Raw genomic sequence first — 21,754 nt, 5'->3', positions numbered from 1 at the left:
GCAGGCATTTACCATGCTGCTAATTTGCAGCGCAGCAGAAACATGCCAGAAAAAGTGGCACACCGCACATGGCTGCAAGTATGCCACCCAAAGCTGTAGTCTGGCTGACCAAAGCCAAGCTCTGCCCACTGGCCAGGCTCTGTGTGCTCGGATCGCTCCTGCTGGAGCCCCACGGTGAGGTTGTTGGGGCCAGCCCAGGTGCTGGCCCCAGCCTCCCCTACTTCACCCAGGGCAACTTGCCACGCTCCAGAGCGTGTAGGGGTGTTCCCCGGGGAGAACAAGCGGTGGCATAAATGTGTGTGCTACAAATGTGTGCCCCCCGCTCATGGGGATGTGCCCCATTTGGTTTTCACACCATGAAGGGCTTCACTAACTTATTCTTAAAGGCAAACATCTCTCTCTCCCTCTTTTAATAAGATGAAAAAAGAACATTGAATGTTTCCAAGTAGCAAACACTCACTATCTCCTATTTATTTCTGTGTGAGACCATAACATGAGAAAGTAGTAATACTGTCCCCTTGTATAAAACAATGGTTTTTTTTTTAATACAAATGGACAGAACTCTTACGGAATTCTTCCCCTCACTCATCAGAAAATGAGTTATTTTACTTAACGAGAGATTTCTCAGAAAGTATCAACCTGGTTGTTGCTTAAATCCCTCAACTGTGACAATATAATTAAAAGTTGTGAATGATATATCAAGTGTCGTACTCAAAGATGAATTGACAGGAGTAATTTTTACTACTCAAAAGCTTTCAACTTCATACATCATAATATCCTATTAAGCAAGCTCACTGACATTGATATGAATTCTAAAGCAATAGGTTGGTATAAGCCTCTCTTCACCTTCCAAACAGCCATTTTTGTTCCTTGTTAATTATGAGCACTGTGCGTATTACCAGAGCTGAAGTCTGCATCCTTCAGTACTTCATTTCTTTATTAACTGCTCACCACAGATCGGTGGGCAGGGCTTGCAGTTCTTTTGCGTGACAATGTTTCACGTGAGTGCTCATCCTCAAATGATTTATTTACATTGCTTTATCATCTTGATGAGATATTTTATTTCTTTGTAAAGATAGGGGTTTTTTTGTAAGGACTTATCTTCAACTACCATCAATTTCCGTTTCATTTTTGGATTATAAATTCTTCAACGCAGAGAACACATCTATATTCAGTGTTTCTGCTGTATCTAGGCACCAGCACTATGTGGCCCTAGTCTGAGTGAGGCCCCTACCCACTACTTCACTGCAGCAGTAGCAGCAGCCCCAGTCAACCTAACGGCTTCTAAAAAGATGGAGCTTTGAAACAACTAATTTTCAAAGAGATACTTCTTAAAAATTGTTACTCTCCTTAGAGAATACATCGATAGCATCACCTATCAAAAATCAGAATTGAGAGGGCAACTGAAAAATCTGAATATGTTTAAAAATTATCTAGAAGAGCAGCTGTAAAACCTATATCCGTTTGGAGGCGCATTGTACTATCCTCATTAAATTTAGAGTATGTATAATTTGACCAAGAGGCAATTTGCATCTATCATTGAACTCTCCAGTCAAAGAAGTCAACTTAATCCCAGAGAGAATGAGGCACGCAGAAAATTAATTCAAGCTCCAGTAGTGCTGACTGAGTATATAGGGAAAAATCCCAACCAAAAGTGCTATCCAAATGGCTCTTCAACTCTCCATATACATGTTCCCTTTGCCAAACTTGTATCTGGTTGGTTTATCTATTTTATACAAGAAGCAGCATAGATATTTCTGTCAACACTAAGGAGGCAATGAAAGAGAGGGCCGGCATTTCTTCTACCTTTCTCACCAGAAAATCAAAACAAGACTGCAAACCCCTTACTTGCTAAATGTCTGAACATTAACTATGGACATGGGACAGGATTCAATTTTCCCCTCCGCTCCTGTTTATACCAACTCACTGCCTATGTGTAATCTGAGGTACTTGCTGAAATGATTCAAAGGGGCTTAAAGCTGCAAGGGTCTTCTAAGTATGCCCTTAGTTTTGCAAGCACATTAGGCACGTACTTGCTATGCAAGCACCTGTCAAACAGCTATGCTTTTTTAAAAAGGATGCCGCACGCCATTTTACAACCTACTCTGAATGAGTCCAAATACTTCGGTTTGGGTTTATCCATTTTCATATCACGCATAAAAGAGAAGTGAAGGTGAAACTTGTGTTCTTCTCTCAGGAATCAGTCTATTACCTATGTCATTTTCTCAACTATTCATCCATCCACACCCAATAATCCTGCGATCTTAGTCAGAGCACACTCATGAAAAATGATTCATAGTTGTTTGCAGCCACTTGATGTTAATGGCAAAGTTGACATCTTAAATCACAGCTGTTTCCTTATGATGGCCAAGGGGCAAAGCAACGCTTTTGAAAACAGAGGCAAGTGTAGATTAGGGTAGCTACATAAAAGCAACATTTACAAGAAAAATGTGATGCAAAACATTAGGGTCAAAAGTGCTATAAGCAAAGCACTCCATAAATTAAGCTTTATACAGTAATTTGTATACTTTGCAAGTTAACAGCTGTAGTCTGATACATTATTCTTCCTTATGTAAATGTTAATACTACCAAGACTTTGTTTCTGTCTCTAGATTAAAAAGTATAAAGGCTTTTACAACTAGGTTTTAATTTTTAACTAGGAAATAGTCTGTTTTCCATGTTGTATAAAAGTTTATGGTCCTGAAAAATAAACCCTTTTATAGTTAACAATGCCATGTAAGTGCAACATTGTTCTTTCACACTCTGTTTAGGCACATAGTGACAAATTAATGAAGGAGCAACCAGTATGATGAACCAGGTAAGCTCAATTATTTATCATTATTGTAATATAATTGTATATTGTACTTTATACCCAGGAAAGAAAAAGTGAGCAGGATAAGTAGTATTATAAAAGTAATATGTGATAAGTTAGAATCCCACAAGGGCTTTGTTAGACCTGAGAAGTGTGGATAGGAATATGGAAAATAAATGATGCAGGGTTCACCAAAAGACAGTGCGAGTGCAGCTATGCAAATCAGTATGCCTCACTGCTGGCAAAGATATTGCCATTTTTCAAAAAATTAAAATGAATCTGGGTATCTGAAAAGTAGCCGGATGTCTTTGTAAGTTGTGGATGGGCTTTGATAACCTTTGCACTTGAAAGGCTGAAGTGTGAGCTCTGTCTCCATCACTCTAGACTGTAATTGCCATCAGAAAGTGCTGTGCTCAAAATTCCCTTACCTAGCATGTGTTTAACAGGTCATAAATGACTGCAAAGGTGGAGGGAAAAAATACAGAGAAAATTCAGAGCACAATACACTTGTACCTGGCACAGCTGAGTAACTGGAAACATTAAAACAGGTCAACTTCTCAGTTATATTTTTCTCTTAAGACCCTCCCAAAAGCATGAAAATGTTCTGCTGTAAAGACATGCTCAGAGACAATTTACAGCAGCAGGTAAAGATCAGACTGTATCATGCACCAGGTATGGAAAGCAAAGCTTATACCACCTACCCTGAGGAGATTCCTCTGAAAGGAAGATCCTATTTCACAGCCTGCTTGTTGGAGCGCAGCTGTAGGAGAACTGCAGTGTCTGATGAGCAGGTGTCACCTCTCAGCTAGCTCAATGATATTTTTGTCATGTGATTTATAACCTGTGGTGTGGATTAGGTGTGAAATTGTCTCCCCTGTAACAACCAGTTAGTCTTTTGCATTTTGAAAAAACTGCGATTCAAAATGACAATGCCTGAGATTCTGGCCCTCCTCACAACTTTTCCCCACCACAATGCACCTGAAGCTTTTCTGCCAGGATGTGCATGTGGCATCTAACCGATTCACGTGAAGGGACAGGTGTCATGAGTTCATTATGTGGGTTTGCTGGGGTGAAGGAGGATCAAGAAGCAGTTTGTGCAGGAGCCAGGCACAACCACAGCTCAAATTGCACAAGCGCATGCAATGATTCAGCTGTTTGTGTGAGTTCTGGAGCCGTTCCCGACCCGAGGGAGAAGATCATCAAAGCGAGCAGGAGAGGAAAGCAGTTCGCTCACTACTTCAAACTTCTCCCTGGCCCAAGGCACTTGTCATTTACTCAGTGGGGCCTCGCAACATTTTTCATTGATGGCTGCAGGTATGAGCAGCTCCACTCAGAGCATAAAGACTATAATACAGATGACACAATTTGCCTCATATTTAACACTGAAACATTAGTGGATCTTCTGCAAAATCATTTCAGAGTGGAAAAAAAAAGTGACACCCTGTGCATAAAGGGAAATTTTATTTCAGTCTCTCAGGAAGCAAAATAAGAAATCACAATTTCAATTATCAATAGCCTCTGCGGCTACCATACCAAAGACATCCCCTTTCCTTCTTCATCAGGGCAAGCACTTGGAACTCCAGGTTATAAAAGTCTTATTTTGTTTTACATATTATTTTGCTGAACAACTTCAGTACACCACACTTCCTGCAATGTACTGTCTTGTCTTTTCAATGATCCCCAGTAATACTTTTTGCATGCCATAAAGGTACGTTCCATAGGGGCCATTCAATGTTTTTGACAATCCAGGCAAGGTACAGACATTACACTTAGGCAAGGTACAGACATTACACTTAGGCTAGGGACAGACATCAAAAAAACCCCTGAGTTTAAACTGATTCAATCTTTGCAGGTTAGTCTAGCCTGTGCACATTGAACTGATTTGCAAATGAACAAACGCTCACTTTTAATTCCAGAAATGCAGGCACGCACTTGCACTGACTCAGGCTGGAAGCTGGTGGGTGCTACAGGGAGCCCTCCCTTCCCTTCCCAGCAGCTGCAAGGCTGGAGGGAAGCTGACCTGGGAGGCATGGCCAGGCCCTGGCAGGTGGCTAAGTTTGATTGCGGAGGGGTTTAAACCCCACCCTGGCCTGCAGAGACAATGCCTGGAAGGGGCAAGGGGAAGCAGCCCTTGTCCTGCTTGTTCTTGGCTGCCCAAAGGGGATGGAGGGAGATTAAACTCCCCTGTCTGCCCTCTAGGGCATGGGGACCCCAGCCAGGGTCTGCCCAGCTATGCCTCCTGCTCCCACAGTGACAGGTCGTGGCCACAGCTGGCCAGCACGGTCCTGCAGTCTCCTCGTGGCTGGGGCCGTGGGGCTGAGCCAGGCTGGCCTGCAGCTGCTGCTGAGGGCTGACACACAGGGGCAGGCCTGAGCTGAGCCACAGGGGCGAGGCTGGGGGGCATGGGCAGTGGCTGGCTGAGCAGCTGGCTTCCTGGGCAAACCCGGAGGTGCCGGTGGGCCCGCAGGGGCACTACGGGCTGTGCACTGGCCAGAGCCAGCAGGGATCCTCTGCCTCCCTCTTCCCCAGCTGCCACTGCTGGCGCCGTGCAGCTCCCGGGGGGTGACTGGAAGCTTCAGTCCTGCGGCTTCTGCCCAGCGCACGCAGCTCTGGCTCCAGCCCTGGCTGCTTCCCACCCACCTCTGCCGCGCGGGCTGGTCGTCGTGCCGGGTGGGCAGAAAGTAGCCGGAGCTTGAGCCAGAGCGCCAGACGCCAGGCAGAAGCTGCTGAGCTAAAGCTTCCACCCACCCACCCAGGGCCGTGTGGCAGTGCAGGAGCGGGAGCTGCAGCTGAAGGCGAGGGGAACAGAACAGCCCTGCCGAGCCCAGCGGCTACTCCCCCTCCCCTTCCCACGCCTCCTGCCCCTGCTGTGCCACTCTGGGAGGTGAGGGGGTGGGTGTTGATTCAGCCCAGAGCATGGAGCTCTGGCTCCAGCTCCGACTGCCTTCCCCCGCCTGCCCGGCATGAGCCCCTTGCAGGCAGAGCTGGTGGAAAGCAGCTGGAACTGGAGCTGGATCGCCATGCTCTGAGCAGAAGACATGAGGCTGAAGTTACCCACCCCTCCTTTCCACCGGGAGTGGTGCAGCAGGGAAGGCATGGGAGGGGAGGGGAGGGGAGGAGAGGGGACGTAGCTGCTGGAGGTGAAGGGAAGCTGCACGCTTGCTGGGCCCAGCAGGGCTGCTCTGCTCCCCTCACCTCCAGCTGCGGCTCCTGATCCTGCCACACCATGCAGCGTGGCTCTGTGTGGGTGGAAGCTTTAGCCTGGTAGCGTCTGCTCAGTGCCTGACTCGAGCTCCAGCTGCCCTGTGCAATGAGCAGCACCTGTGCGTGTGTGGGGGGGGTGCATAGACAGCAGCCAGAGCTGCGTGCATTGGGCTAAAGCTTCCACTCACCTAGCCAGAGCTGTGCGGCAGTGGCAGCAGCAGCTGGGGGCAAGGGAGGTAAAGAGCCCTGCCAGACCCAGCCAGGGCACAGCCTGTGCTGCAGCTGCTGCACAGGACAGGGGCACAGTGCGGGATGCGAGTCCCCATGGCAGGTGGCTGGCAGACTTCAGGCCCACTGATGCCTCCCAGCTGGCCCGGGCAGCCTGGTACTCGGCCAGCCGCCATCCATGCCCTCCGGCCCGAGCCAAGGGCCCGGCCCCCACAGCCCAGCTGGGGCCAGCCCCTGTGCATCTGCCCTCAACAGTGCCAACAGTGCCTGCAGGCCAGCTTGGCTAAGCCCCGTAACCTCAGCCCTAGAGCTGCGGGTGAGGCAGGCAGATGGCGGTGCCATGGCGGCCAGCTCTGGCCATTCCTCCACACCTGCTTGCTGAAGTGGGGAGGGGGGGCAAATGTCTGACAGACTGCTACACTCCAGCCAGGCAGACCTCAGTTGTGGTCCCCCCAGTGGGAGATGCCAGCTGGCATCTGGCCATGCTCTGACCCCCAGCTAGAGATCAGAGGGGCGGGGACAACCCTGCTGTCTGAAGCAGAGAGCATAGCCCAGCCCAGGGCTGCAGAGCATGCTGGGATGCTGGGGAACAACAGTTTAACTTAAACAAGAAAGGAATCGGGGATAGAAGTTCCATAAAACAGTTTGACTCAAATCAGTTAAGCCTGATACTACATTCAACTAGGTTTATCTTAAATCGGTTTCGGCCATTTTGAAACTGGTTTTTGTGCACAGATTTAAACCAGTTTTTGATCACTTAAACTGGTTTATGTGTAACTTCTGTCCCTAGCCTTTATGCACACAGAAAACTCTTTATACTGTAACAGGACACACGTTCACAAAATATAAAGCACTTTAAAAATGGCTCTAAGTTAACCCTGGATGGATATATACTAACCTCAAGTGTTTTCTCTTACAGTGCTTTATCAAACACCTGTGCCAGATCCCATCGGGGGTTAATGTGGAGCATGACATCCCAGGCAGCATTGCACATTTCTGCTGTAGTCTCAGACAGAATTAGTTTGCTCTTCCCAAGTGCAAGGCTGGTCTAGCCCCCTCAGATATGTCTGATCCAAGTCAGAGCCAGTCTCTGATCCTAGTCTCACATGAAGCCTGGTCAGGGTGGGGACGGAATGGGAGTTTCTATCCACAAACCGCCCCAGGCACGTGATGCGCTGCAGCCTGCTGGGAGGGATGCTGCAGAGGAAGGAGTCTGGGGTGTCTTTCCTGGCAGCCAGTGCCAGAGCATCCCATCTCCCAAGCCTCACTCCACCCACCCCCCACACCAGCTAGCAACTGCCAGCAGTGGCTGGGGGTAGAGGGGGAAGGGAGCCCCCTACCATGAGGGCCATCCCACAACTTGCTGGCTTGGGGCTTTGGGGTGGGGGGGAGCAGGCCACATCCACACAGCAGGGGACCTTTGTCCACCCACTCCTGCTGCCCAAGCAACCTGGCTGCTGCAGCCAGAAGCTGCAGAACAGGGTTGCTGCAGTTTCTGTTGCGCTGGGACTTGAGGCCAGTGGCAGGGGAAGGCCCTCCTACAGCTTGCTGACTTGAGGGCCAGGGGGCCACCCCCAGTCCCTGTTTGTTCCTGGCACAGCAAAACACAGGGCCAGGAACTTTTGCTGCAGCAGGTAACTGCCGCTGTCAAGAGCCTGGAGCAGGGGGATAAGAGAAACCCCACCAGGAGAGACCCCCAACAGCTTACTAGCTGTGGTCTTTGTGGGGGCCAGGCCATGTGGGGGGCTCCCTTCCCCACCTGTCCAGGCCTCTTGACAGTGGCAGCAAGCAGCTGCAGGAGGGGCAGCTCAGCCCAGTGCTTCTCTGCACTGGGAACTGTGGCCAGGGAGATGGCAGGGAGGCCCCATGATGTGCAGACCTGGCCCAGCCCCCCAAAAGACCCCAGCTAGCAAGCTGTTGGGGGCTCCTTCTCTCAGTTGCAGCAGCAGTGTTTCTTGCATTGTTTTTTGCTGCATCAGGAAATTTGGGGGGGGAAGGAGGGAGAGGGAGAAAAGGAGCCCCTCTCCTTGCTGGGCAGATCCACCCCCAGCTTTCTGTCTGCGATTTCAGGGGGGGCCAGGCCAGGCCCTTCACAGAAGAGGGACTGCTTTCCCCTAGTTGCAGCCACCAGCAGCAGTGTGAGTTCCCTGAATTGCTTTCCACTGTGATGGGAACTCTGATGGGCTGAGGGGTGGAGAAGGAGCCCCCCTGCCACACAGGGACCCAACCTGACCCCTAGCAAGATCCAAACTGGGAAGCTGGAGGGGGCCTGCCTAGCAGGGGGCTCCTTCCTTCCTGCCCATCCCCTGCCAGAGTCCCCAGCACTGCAAAAAGTAGCAGAGGGAACTTGCACTGCTGCTTGCCACTGCTGGTTATAGCTGGGGGAAAGAAGGCCCCTGCTCAGGTCTTGCTGGGGGCCAGGTCAGCCATCTCATGGCAGGGGAGCTGGTTTTCCCCAGCTGCAGCCAGCAGTGATGTGAGTTCCCTCTGCCACTTTTCACTGCACCAGAAACTCTGGGGGGAGGGGGGAAAGCCCTCATCAGGACCCAAGCTGGGAAGCTGGGGGGTGCCCTCCCAGCAGGGAGGCTCCTTTTCCACCACCACTCTTGCCAGAATTCCTGGCACAGTGAAAAAGAAGCACAGGGAACTTGTGCTGCTGCTGGTGGTTACAGCTGGGAGAAGGGAGCCCCCCCCCCCCCAGTTGCTGGCTGGGGTCTGGAGGATCCCAAACCAGTCCATGCAGCAAGGGTGGCTCCCTTCCCCCCCTTTCCTCCATGCTGCTGACAGTACCCAAATGGCAGGGGAGCAGGGCAGGGTGGCCCCCTTGGAAGCATGTGGGAGTGCCCCCTGCCTTCTGGTCTTGGCCAGTGCAGGCAGGCACACACCACCTCCCCCCAACCACTGAACAGCACACATTAGTGAACATACTCTAACTTATATTATAGCACTTTAAGGAAGTGCAATAGTTAAAGCACTTTCCGCCAGGGGCTTTTTGAATGTCTGTACTTAGCTCCAAAGTTTATTTTACTAACATCCAGATTACCTGCTAAATGCTGTGCAAAGCAAAGCTGAACACAGTAAATGTGGAATTTGTGCTTGGCACAGCTCAAACAACTATACAGACAAACAATGCAAACTGAATAATAATATACTGAACATTGGTGTATTGCCTCCTGCTGACCCCCTGATACCACTTGAAATATGAAGGATGTTCCCTGCAGGCCTGCAACTAGTTTTTGTGGCGCAGAAGTGCAGAAGATGATTAAACTCCTAAACTACCGCCATGGAGGGAGGGGAAGAGGTTAGGGATTTCAGTAATTTTAAAAAGGAACCCACCAAAATGGAATACATAAATAATAAATAGTAATAGGTAGTAATATATCTAATCACAAGTCTAGTAATAAATCTGTTCCTAGCCTATAAAGGTAAAATACTCTGAATATCCCATTGTTGTACTTTTCAGCTATAGATCTCAAAATACTCTTTTAAGCTAGGCATTATCCCCATTTTACAAGTAGAAAATATAAGCACAGAAATGCAAGGTTTGGGTCACAGCAGGTAACTTGCTGGGCTCACACAGAATTGCAGTGATATATATATATATAGATCTCCATGCAAGTACAGCCATATACTCTTCCATGCTGTAGAATCAAAGCCTTAGGTTAGACAGTCCTATGGATCTATACCTACTTGAAAACAGAAAATTGGGGGAAAAAGCTGCTGAGCAACAATATATCACAATTAAATTAATGGAGTTTTTGGGAGGATCCAGGAAAGGTCTTGCAGTTTCTGCCTCTTCTTTATAATGTCACAGTTCTAATTTACCTCATTTATATTAATGAACAGTGGGTTGCACAACTATTAGCATGATTGAAAATTGCACTAATGCTTAGTAAATCTGCTTCTAATTATTATGATTAATGAGAAGCTGATCATCTTGGACCAGATTAACAACTCAGAGTAACTGAAATAGAGTAAAAGAGATTTTTCTTGGTAAATCCGGTCTTTAATATTTTTATTTAATGAAATCCTGAGCAGTCCAGTCAGTAAAGTGACGAAATCCTGAGCAGTCCAGTCAGTAAAGTGACATTCCTATTCACTATAACAAGCATTTGCATATATTTGCATAGATGATGCCACATCTATCAATATATTTATCTGAACTCAATTAGTTTCAAAATTGCATTAAAACTTAGCCTTATGATAAACTTAATACTGTGGTAATGTTTCATTCGACTGTTGGATAATAACTTTAGCCCTGTAGCTTTTTCACCAACTAGCTCCAAAGTATCTGTCTAGTGCAAGAACTCCCACCTTGTTACACTGGACACTATAGGGTCCCTTTTTAAAGGACACTTTTCCAGCTGACACATGAAACTCCATGAACTGAATTCTGCACATTTTAAAAGAGATCTTGTCAGCTTGAAAGTTAGTAATGGTTTTAAGAAATAAATAAGCTAAAACAGTGGCAGGTACCATGACCATTCTTGATTCCCCTTGGTGGTTGGTTCCCCTATTTCTGTGGTTTCACTGCATTTTTTAATAATGTTTCTTTCTGCTGTTTCTGTGAGAAAAGCCCACAAAAACAGTGGAAGGAAGAGGCAACAGGTGAGAGGCAAAAGAACTGTACATACACACAAAATCAACCACAGGTCTATTCATGTTATCTGATGTCTTTCAGTTGGAGAACTCCTAGGCCACGGGCAGATGAGTGTGGACATTTGGTTCTCTGGCGACAAGTAGCAGCAGCACACCTTGTGCCACTGCTACCTGGTCCCAGGGAAAAATGTGCCACACATGCTCTGGCACATGGCAGGTTATCCCAGGTGGGTAGGGGAAGCCTGGGACAGCAACTATGCTGGCCCCAGCAGCCTTAGCTGGGGTCCTGGGAGCCAGGGAAGCTGCAGCTGTGGCGCTCCTGTAGCTGGGAACCTGGCCAGCAGCCAGAGCGTGGCTCCAGCTGTCCAGGTTCCGGTTTTGGTCAGCGGCTGTGCTGCCACGTGGCACCATACTGCTTTTTTTCCTTGCCATTTTTTTTTTTAACTCCAGGACATCCAAGATTCAAAAAACCCCCCAGCACTGCAAAGTAACAGCACAGGAATGCCTGAATGTGTGGTATGTGGCATCACAGACCGGTCTGAGGTGCCACATACCACACCGCCACGCTTGTCTGGACGCGGCCTTATTCATTATACAAAACAGTAGGCATAACATTTTCAAATGGCACGTGGCTACAGATGGATGAAGAACCTTGAGCCATGAGATTCAATAAGCAAAAAGAGGCGTAAAGCTTTTTAAAACATCAGTATTTTCTGATTTGCAGTTTTGCTTTGACCCAGTCAGAGGCCAGGTACCAAATTCAGATTGAAATACAGGTGACTCTCTTAACAGACTGAAAATTTTGATTTGGACACTTTGGTAGTTAAAATATGAGCTTTCTTTCTCCTTACTTCCTTCAACCCTGCCTTGATGCAAGGGATTGGACTAGATGACCAAAGGGTTCCTTCAATCCAATGGTTCTACAGTACCTTGAAGTACTTGGATAAGTACTCTATAAGGATTGGGAATATTGGTATTAAGAACTATCCTAATATCTTACTCTTCCAGACAGATAGAGGCATAGCAGTTCATGGATCTCATGCCCTCTCTATACAAAATCACCACCAGAAACAAAAAGGAAAAGAGACCCTGCATTCTAATATCCAGGGGACGATCGTTTCCTTGATAGAAGTGTTAAAGCTTCCACCTCAAAAAGGGCTAAGTGGAAGAGTCTACTCCAGATGTGGATTCAGCCAGTGTACTTCAGATCTATATTTTTGAACAGCTTGTTTTCACACTCTGTACAACGAGGCTTATTCATCCCTCCAATGGCTAAGCCTGTGCAGGGTGTAAAGGGATTTTGCCTCTGAAGTATAAAATGGTATCTCCTCATTTTGCACAAATCTTTGCATACCGCAGACATTAAGGTTCTGTCCCACACATGACACATTTACAACCAGGGATGTAAATGAAACAAAGGCTGTGTATATACATTCCAATGATCAAGAGCAGAGGTTCCCAAACTTTATCTTATTGAATACCCCAGACCTACCAGTTGCTCCCATACTCCTACCAGCATGTGTTTTATATTTTAACCCCTTCAGTGCCAATTATAATAATAATAATGAAAATTAAATCTGCCACAACACAATTTCTCCCATTTACCCTTCAGAGATATCTTCTGTACCCCCAGGCATATATTTACCACAGTTTGGGAACTCCTGATCTAGGGGAATCCTCTCAGATTTGTTCTCCCGGTAGAAAAACTTACCCAGACATCCCTGAACAGACATTTGACTGCTGAGCCCCAGAAGAGAAAAGAGCATACTTCTCAGCAGCCTCTGTAGGCTCCCCAGACTGCCTGAAGACAGATAGCAGCAGTATATAGGGCAGCCCTGAGCAGTCTGAGTGTCTCCTTGTAGCAAAATGTGAGGATTGTAAAGACGGTGTGGTCTACTTCTTACTCAGGTGGAGCAGTAGAGTCCAGCCCAAGCGACACCGTTTCCCTAGAGAGTGGGGTAAAAGTCTGGGATGCTAGAACACTGTGCAGTGGCTTCTTTCTGAAGGGAACATGTACAGACGTTTGCTCTGCCAAAACAAATTCTCCCATGAATAATTTGATCCTAGTTCTTCCCAGGTTATTTTTTCCTGGAGTGGCTATTTTGGCTTTGAAAGAAAAATATGAGTAAAGCAGAAGAATCACTTCCTTGGTTTTGTTTGAGATGCATGCCATAGTATTGTATACCCTGCTGGCTACAGCATCACACTGACAGCTCATATTTATACTATGATCTATTATTACCCCTAGTTCCCTTTCTGTCATGGTGCTAGACACTTTGGCACCACTGACCCTGTAAGTATGTTGGGGATTGTTTGTCCCCAGATAGAGCACTGGTTCTGATCAGTCTCCAACTTGCCAGCCTGTTTAGGTACGCCTGTATCTACAGCCTATCTTCAAGCATGCCCACACTCCTCCATAACTTGGTGTCATCCACGAACTTGGTCAGTGAGCTCTTCATTCCCACATCCAAATCACTGATAAAGGTGTTGAAAAGCACTGGACCAAGCACAGACCCCTGAAGGACACCACTGGCCACTTCTCACCGCGACAACACAGATCCGTTCATTAGAACTATCTAGGCCCTACACTTCAGCCAGCTGCCTACCGATCTAACTGCTAAGCAATTAAGCCTGCAACCCTCCAATTTTCCCACAAGAACATCATAGAATACCAGATCAAAGGCCTTTTGGAAGTCTAGGTATACAATGTCAACCTCCTCTCTCTTATCCAGGTGGTGAGTTACCAGGTCATAGAAGATGAGATTCGTAAGACAAGACCTACCCCTGGCAAATCCATGCTGGCTTTCATTCAGAATTCTACCTCCTGCAAGCCTACTGCCATAGACTCCTTGATGAATTTTTCCAGGATTTTCCCTGGGATAGAAGTTAGGCTAATTGGACCACAGTTGCCCAAGTCCTCCTTCCTCCCCTTCTTCAAGATTGGCTCTCTTCCAGTCTTCAGGGACCTCCCCCGAGCATGAGTTTTGGAAGTTTTGCCAAAGGTGCTGCGATGACTTCAGCCAGCTACCTCAGTACTCTTGGATGAAGTTCATCTGGTCCTGCTGACTTATAAATGTCTAACTTTTCTAACTGATCACATACCAACTCAACGTCAACAGTAGGAAGGCGGTCATTCCCACTGTGAAAGAGGCAGTAAAAGCTCCTCTAGTGGGTCCCAGACCCCCACCCCATACACCCCAATACTCACCACAGAAGCCCAAATGAGCAGCAGCTGGGTGGAAACACGGACCCAGAGTTCCCTGAAGCTGCGGATCAGTGAGGGACGGGGCGAAGCCTCAGAGAGATGCAGGCTGCTCAAATACCAGCTGGGAGAGCAGCTGAGCGGCCAGCAGGGGAAGCGCAAGACGCCGTCCAGGCGATGCCAGTAGCCAAGTAGAGGATCGCCCAGCTGGACAGCAGGCAAAAGGAGTGGAGTGGAGTGGCAACCAAAGGGCTCTGGCATGGCATGGAAGAAACCCAAGCCTGGGGAGCCAAGAGATGCCCAGGAGTGACGCCACAGCCCCACTAGAGAATACAGGTATGGCAGCTGGGGACACCTTCAGGGAGCTGCTAGCCCTCACAAGAGCAGCCCAGCATGGGAACTACACACTTCTCCCACTCAGTAGGAGCAAGAAAGCAACTCCAGGTCAGCAGGGCTCCGGAGGCGGTTGCACTGGGAAGGAGGATTGGGGAGGGGCACAGAGCAGCTGTCCACCCCCATAATCACTAGGACGGAAGGGACAAGCAAGTCCCCGCTTTTTCTTTCTCCTTTACTTTGAGTGACAAGTGGACACTGGGAGACAGGATCCCAGGGGTCCGTCAGCAGATGCTGGATGCTTTCTGTTAGATTCATTTGAAGTCCTAGTCAGCCTTAAGGCAAGGTGGGTTTATGTACCCAAGTCGGCCTGAAGCTGAGGAACTGGCTGTGGGGGAAGACTGTACTGGCCAAGAATTCCCGACCCATCCCAGGGCAGGCAATCTGGGTAAAAGGAGATATCATCCAGAGGAAGACCTGCAGAGTGCAGCATTTATCCATGCCATGGATGTGGTAAGGGTGGGGTAAAAGGGAGGTTTGGAGCCCCATGAAGAATAGACTGGGGTCGAGACCTCTTTGCTTTTGGGGGCCACCTGAAGGGAACTGCCTTCCCAACAAGGAACATCAAAGATGTAGCAGGAGAGTAGGAGCAGCATCCATACCATCTAGGTGGCACCTGAGCCCAAGTCTCACCCTGACGTGACTTGGGAGCAAGACACTTATCAAGAAGAGGCTGAAGCCCTACTACACCTACCAGCAACACCCACCATGACAATTCTATACCCTATCAAGTATGATTTTCCCTTTAGCCCTGTGAAATACCGAAGCAAAGCAGTCATTCAGGAGTTCAGTTTTCTCCACAGTGTCGGTAACTAGCCGTCCTGAGCTGTTAAGCAATGGCCCCACACTTTCATTTGTTTTCCTTCTATTCCATACGTAGTTATAGAAGGACTTCTTATTGTCCTTGATTTCTGTTGCTAGTTCAAATTCAGTCACTACCTTAGCCTTTCTAATCTGCTCCCTACAAGTGTGGGCCGTTGTTGTTTAGTCCTCCTTGGGGATTGTTCCAAGCTTCCACTGTTTGTATTCCTCCCTTTTCTTTTTCAAGAGGACCATGATATCCCTATGAAGCCAAGGGGGCTTCCCAGCCCTTCTGCTACCTTTCCTTCACATGGGAATGGACTTCTTTTGTGCTTTGAGGATCATGTCCTTGAGGAACAACCATTCTTCATATACTTCTTTCACCTAAACGCTCACAGTTAAGTGTCTCTCACCTTGCCCCCCCGAAGCTTGACCCAGATGGTTTTGAGCCGCTCATCTTTGGAGGTATACTGCTCCCTCACATAGAGAGCTACACCTCCACCTTTCTTCCCTACTCAGTCCCTTCTGTGCAGGGTGTAGCCCTCTGTGGCTATGTTTCAATCATGCGAGGCGTCCCATCAGGTCTCCATAATCCATACTAGATCATAATGTCCACCATGGCTGGGGAATACCGACAGTGCCTAAACACTCACTTACCTGTAGTGTTCAAGCCGGAGACCCGTCCTGGGCCAGGTAGTCCTGGTAAGCTGGAGGATGCCGCAGATGACCAGACACCTGGGAAAAAAAATCCAGGTATCAGCATCGGAGTGACCACAATAGATCAAAGGGTACAGACCCAATCATAACCCCACCCACATGGGATTTCATCAGCAGGTACACCTAGGGCAGCCACAACAGCAAGACAGCAGCCCAAAGGGCATCAGCAGGACCCACTGACGGTAAGAAACCACCTGAGAACCCTTTTGGTTTTTTCTGCAGCATTTGAGTGGTTATGGATCCAAAATCCCCCAGTGCTGAAGTATCAGGACCATAAGGTTCATGTGGGCATTGGAAAACACCCCATGGGATACTGCAATATGTGTGACCAGGTACCAGCTGACCCAGAACATTGGTTCTCCCAGGATATACCCAAAATGGGGGACCATACAAATCACATCACGTGCAGCTTGGAGCACAAAAGAGAAGCACCAAATGCAGTGAGTATCGTTCCCTTGCTCGCTTGCGTCACTCAAGCAATATCAGTTCTGGTATTGTTAAGTTCCCAGTCTATCACTTGGAGAGGCCATAACTACATTCCTGCCAAGAATCATGAGGGCAGGCTTTCTGTGGGAACAGATGGTGTCTGCAGCACACCCAGATACCACTGAGACCAAACCAGACCACCCGACCAGGAAGGGCTGGGATGTAGAGGATGAGCCTCACAAAAGCAGTACCAGATGAAGAACCCGAGGTCATAGAGAAACACCGAACAACACCTTCAGGTAGAACCTCAGGTAACATCAAGTCATGGCGGATGAGTAGACCATGGCGCAGCATGCCCCAGTGGGCAAGGTATGCTAGGAGTGGTGTTGCAAACACGGCCCTGCCACAACCACCTATGACCTGCATATTTTTCCTTTATAAGACTGTAGGTCTTAGATTCTAGCTATATTAAAAATATGTTTGAATATACCAAGTTTACCAAGACAAAAATGTCTGCTCTACGCATGATCCACACATTATAATTTACAAACCGCAATTTTACCTATCACACTGAATATGCTTCTCCAGACCACTGCTAAAAATATCAAATAACTTAGGGCTGAGAACCAAGCCCTACAGCACATTAGTATAAACACCCTCACCCTTGCCAATTAACAACTACATTTCAAGATATCGTTTTGCTAGTTTTATAGGTAGGTCCTCTATTGATTTTTAATCTTTAGATAAGATTATGTTTGGCACTCAGTTAAGAGCCAACCTGGAGGCTTTATTTCAAAATACAGATCAAAAAGCCAGGAATAGCCAACAAAAACGACCAGCTAAAAAACAACTTCCTTCTACTGGAAGATACCGTCTATAAACTGTAAATTGCATACCAGGCTTAAACCAGTTTGTTTTCTCACTGTTCCTCTCGCACTGTTTGAGTGAATACCATAAATACTTTAATATGCGTAATTCCCAGAAACTGTATATATTATATGACAAAGTCAGTAGCCTAAACTTGTTGGACAGCCTTACAGAGGAACCAGGATGAAGCTCAACCCCACAATTCTCATACATCCTTCTATCACCTTGACTACTTTGTTGCATTGGAAAATTAAGCGTAAGAATATTCCAACATAAGGGGTGAATGAAGGCTTTGCAGACTTGTTAAGAAATATGAGGCAAACCCGTCTGTTTTTTCTTACAAGATTTCTACTACAGCCTTGAGGTGGCTTTGATATGCAGAGAGCACCTTAGGAACAATCAAAAATTGACTCTGCTATGCGGCTAGTAAGAATTTGCTGGATTCTTGTACTAGTCTGCCTTGCAAGAAGTTCATGTTTCTAGCTTTGCTATGAGCTGATTAATCACAAAGAAGCCATATGAGGCTTTCTGTTGAGAAACTAGACTTTTACTAAAATATGGCTCATTGAAGAAGTGAGAGAGGTCAGAAAACCAGTCTGCTTTTTGGCACGCTATTTAGATTACATACAACTGCAAGCTAAGACATTTGCCTGTCCTTGAGCCCTTATTGCTAACTGGAATGCCTAGATAGGTTGTAATTTGCCCACATATAATTAATACCTTTGTTGTTGATACATTTTGCTATGCATGACGTTACTACCACTTTTTAGTTGGTTATCTTCAGGGAAGGAGAATGGGGTCTGTTGACCTCAGTCCAAAACTGTTTAATCTTGTTTTCCTTTAAGAGAAACAGAGGCATCAGTTGCTCCTCCCTTTTTTGCAGTACTGGTACTTGGAAAAAGAAATTTGTTGGTATGCTTCTCTACATATTAGCCCTTTCACACTCTAAAGACAGTGGTTCTTACCCAGGGTGCTGTAGCATTCACAGTTTCCTTAAGATCCCTTCAAAGGTGACATGGGGTTCCACACAATTTTATCACTTTTAGGCGTGCAAAAAGGATTCACAAGATAAACCCAGATATTTCAAACAGGAATCCATAGTGTTAAACATATTCTGCCTTTTTATATTCCGGAGTACTCCGCAACAGAAGAATTGCTCTAATACAGCAGTTCCCAATCTGCGATACAGGTACCACCAGTGGTACGCAGACAACCTGTCAGTACTATGCATTAACAGATGTATTATAATTACTTTATATGACAAAAATTTGCTGGTGGTACTTTCATTTTAAACTGGTGGTATGCAATCTTTCAGAGTTTGGGAACCACTACTCTATTAATTATCCATAAACTAAGCTGGGGAATAGAGTTGGGATACTAATAAAAAAATAAAACCTAAAAAAATAGTAAAAAGTAGTAGTAGTTTCCCTACTAAAAAATAAATAAATTAGCCAACCTAGCTTTACACCAGGTTTGCTGGGGAGATGGAGACCAAAGCCCTGAGGTAGGTGGGGAAGTGGGTCACCTGGAGGAAGCAGAAGCAGAAAGGGGAAACATGGGAGGCTTTCTCATTCTTCCTAAGAAACTAAGACAATCAGGTAATTACCTCAAATCCACGGAGCCTGGAAAACAAGGAGGAAGAATCAGAAGTCCTCACACATACATGGAAATATGATGTGATTGGAATAATAGAGACTTAGTGAGATAGCTTGCATGACTGGATGAGTATGGATCATGGATCAGTATAAACTGTTCAGGAAGGGAAGAAGAAGACAAGTTGTTTTTTATGTAAAAGGGCTGTATGGTTGCTTAGAGGTACAGTATATAACTGCAGATATGCCTGCAAAAGGTTTCCGGGGACAGCAACAAGGTTGATATTGTAATGGGTGCTTCCTATAAACTACCAGCCTAGGAGGATGAAGTGGATGAGGCTTTCTTCAAACAGTTAGCAGAAGTTTCCAGATCACAGGCTCAAGTTCTTCTGCAGGACTTCAATCACCCTGGCATCTGCTAGGAGGGTAACAGCCATACACAAGCAATCCAGGAAGTGATTGAAGAGCACTGGGGACAATTTCTTGGCACAAGTGTTGGAGAGGCCAACTAGGCGCTGTGCTCTTCATGTTCTACTGCTCACAGACAGAGATGAATTGGTGAGGAATGTAGTAGTTGAATGGCAGTTCCCAATTGGTGGGGAATGTAGTAAAGAGCTACAGGTTAGGGACTATTTAGAAAAGCTGGGTGCGTATAAGTCCATAGGGCCCAGGGGTCAGTCCTGGGGCCAGTTTTGTTCAATTTCTTCATCAATGATCTGAAAGATGGGACGAAGTGCATCCGTAGCAAGTTGGAAGATGACACCAAGCTAGGCAGAGTATTAGATAAGCTGCAGGGTAGGACTAGGATTCAGAGCCCCAGACAAATTGCAGGATTGGGCAAAAAGAAATTCAGTAAGGACAAGTCCAAAGTCCTGCACCTAGGACAGAACAATCCCATGAACTGGTACAGACTGGGGACCAATTTGCTAAGCAGCAGCTGTGCAGAAAACCTGGGGGTTACAGTGGACAATAAGCTGAATATGAGCCAAACAGCATGCCTTTGTTGGAAAGAAGGTTAATGGCATACTGGGCTGCATGAGTAGGACCGCTGCCAGGAGATCAAGAGAAGTGATTATTTGCCTCTGTTTGGCACTCGTGAGGCCACATCTGGAGTACTGCGTCTAGTTTTGGGCCCCCCACGACAGAAAGCAGGTGAACAAACTGCAGAGAGTCCAACAGAGGCAACAAAAATGGTCAGAGTGGGGAGCATGAGTTGTGGAGAGAGGCTGAGGGGACTGGGCTTATTTAGTCTGGAGAAGAGAAGACTGAGGAGGGGATTTAATAGCAGCCTTCAAGTACCTGAAGGGTGATTTACAAAAAAGATGGAGCTAGACGGTTCTCGGTGGTGGCCAATAACAAAACAAGAAACAATGGTCTCAAGATTCAGCAAGTGAAATTATGTTAGATATTAGGAAAAATTCTCGCTAGGAGTGTAGTAAAGCACTTAAAAATGCTACCCAGAGAGGTAGTCGAATCTCCATCCTTAGAGGTTTTAAAGACCTGGGTAGACAAAGACCTGGTTGGGATGATCTAGATGGGGAAGATCCTGTTTTTAGCAGGCAGTTGCACTAGATGACCTCCTGAGGTCCCTTTCAATCCTAATTTTTTTATGGTTCTATGAAAACTAAGTAATGGCATTTTCCAAGAGAGGGGGGCCTTGGGTCTAAAAAGGTTGAGAATCATTGCTCTAAGAATAATGTAGAGGTGACTCTATAGACAAATTTAATCCGTTTTAGGAATTTTTCACACAGCTGTACTGATTCAAGCTGGCCTTGCATGCCAAAACTACCTCACAGCATATTTTTAGCTCTGAGTGTGTAGGCAAGGATGGTCCCACTCTGACACCCTGGGGACTGAAAAGATATAATTTGCTGCACTTCATGTAGGAGGCTAACATAATTTTTGAGTGTATCCTCGTGTAAGATTTCCCAAGGCTTCATGTGACACAAGATCATAAAACATATTTGTGCCTGATTTTATATATTTCACTATATCACTACTCACCTCACTGCTGTTTTCATGGTTTCATACAGCCGAAAAATCCTTAAGCTGTAAGGAGGCTCTGTTAGTAACAGGCTGGCTGAAAGTGATCTTGATTTAGGAGGAATCTCACTGTATCTGCCACATTAATCTGACCGTTGCATTAATGACATTATGGAAAAAAAGGAGGATCATGCACAGCTTCTGAAATAACATCCTGGCCTTCAGTGGCTACTATGAAGAGAATTCTTATCAACAGCCATAGGGACATGACGGTATAAAATTAAAGCCAGGAGTAGATATGAGTAGACAAAATCTGGAAAAACCCATTTAAATGAGCATCCTTCAGGATTATAGCTAGATCCTTTTAAGATCTACTCCTTTTCTAAGAGAATGTATAAAAGCCTGTTCTTATTTACATAATTCTGGTACCTCGCCACTGAAACAGTATTATGTACAAAAAAAGAAAATATTGTAAAACCCTTGCCTGTTAGGTGCATCTATCTTCTGTCTCAGGCCTCCATTAACTCAGGAGGAAATATTGGGTGTTGCAAGAAAGTGTTACATCAGTTCACACTGGATCTTATTTCTTTGCAGGAATAAGAAGGATACATCTATTCTGTATTCTTGAAATTCTCTGAGAAGCCCTTTTCTATATTCTTGAAACCCTCTCCTCTATGAGAAATCCTTATTGATTGCACATTCTTCCTATGATGAGAAGTTGCCTATGGATAAATTGAAAACAGCATAACTTAAAACATGTGTATTTTTGTATGGATCATTCTGGGGGGGAGGGAGCCAATTCTGCTTTCCCATTCAAAAGAAAATATGGCATATTCAAGATGCAATGAACTGATACAAGATACATAATCAAGGAATAAGCCTGCTGTAAAGATTTGGGGGTCTGTCAACACTTCCAAGAGGTAGGCAAGG

At 46.4% G+C, this 21,754-nt stretch overlaps 1 protein-coding gene across 2 annotated transcripts in view; it reads right to left on the bottom strand.

Annotated features, from left to right (window-relative positions):
- The window catches only part of NAALADL2 (N-acetylated alpha-linked acidic dipeptidase like 2), a 1,056,665-nt gene that overhangs the window by 700,832 nt on the left and 334,079 nt on the right, over positions 1-21,754 (bottom strand). For both annotated transcript variants that reach the window (XM_019532747.1, XM_019532746.1), the window contains one exon: positions 15,897-15,974. Coding sequence is in view for 1 of the 2 variants with exons in the window: in XM_019532746.1 (XP_019388291.1) it covers positions 15,897-15,974 (78 nt within the window). In the remaining variant the exon portion in view is untranslated. The remainder of the gene's footprint in view (positions 1-15,896; positions 15,975-21,754) is intronic.

This window comes from Crocodylus porosus, unplaced genomic scaffold, assembly GCF_001723895.1.
Source record: "Crocodylus porosus isolate Cpor-Errol unplaced genomic scaffold, CroPor_comp1, whole genome shotgun sequence".
Taxonomy (NCBI): domain Eukaryota; kingdom Metazoa; phylum Chordata; order Crocodylia; family Crocodylidae; genus Crocodylus; species Crocodylus porosus.
This window is presented reverse-complemented; position numbering and strand designations above follow the sequence as displayed.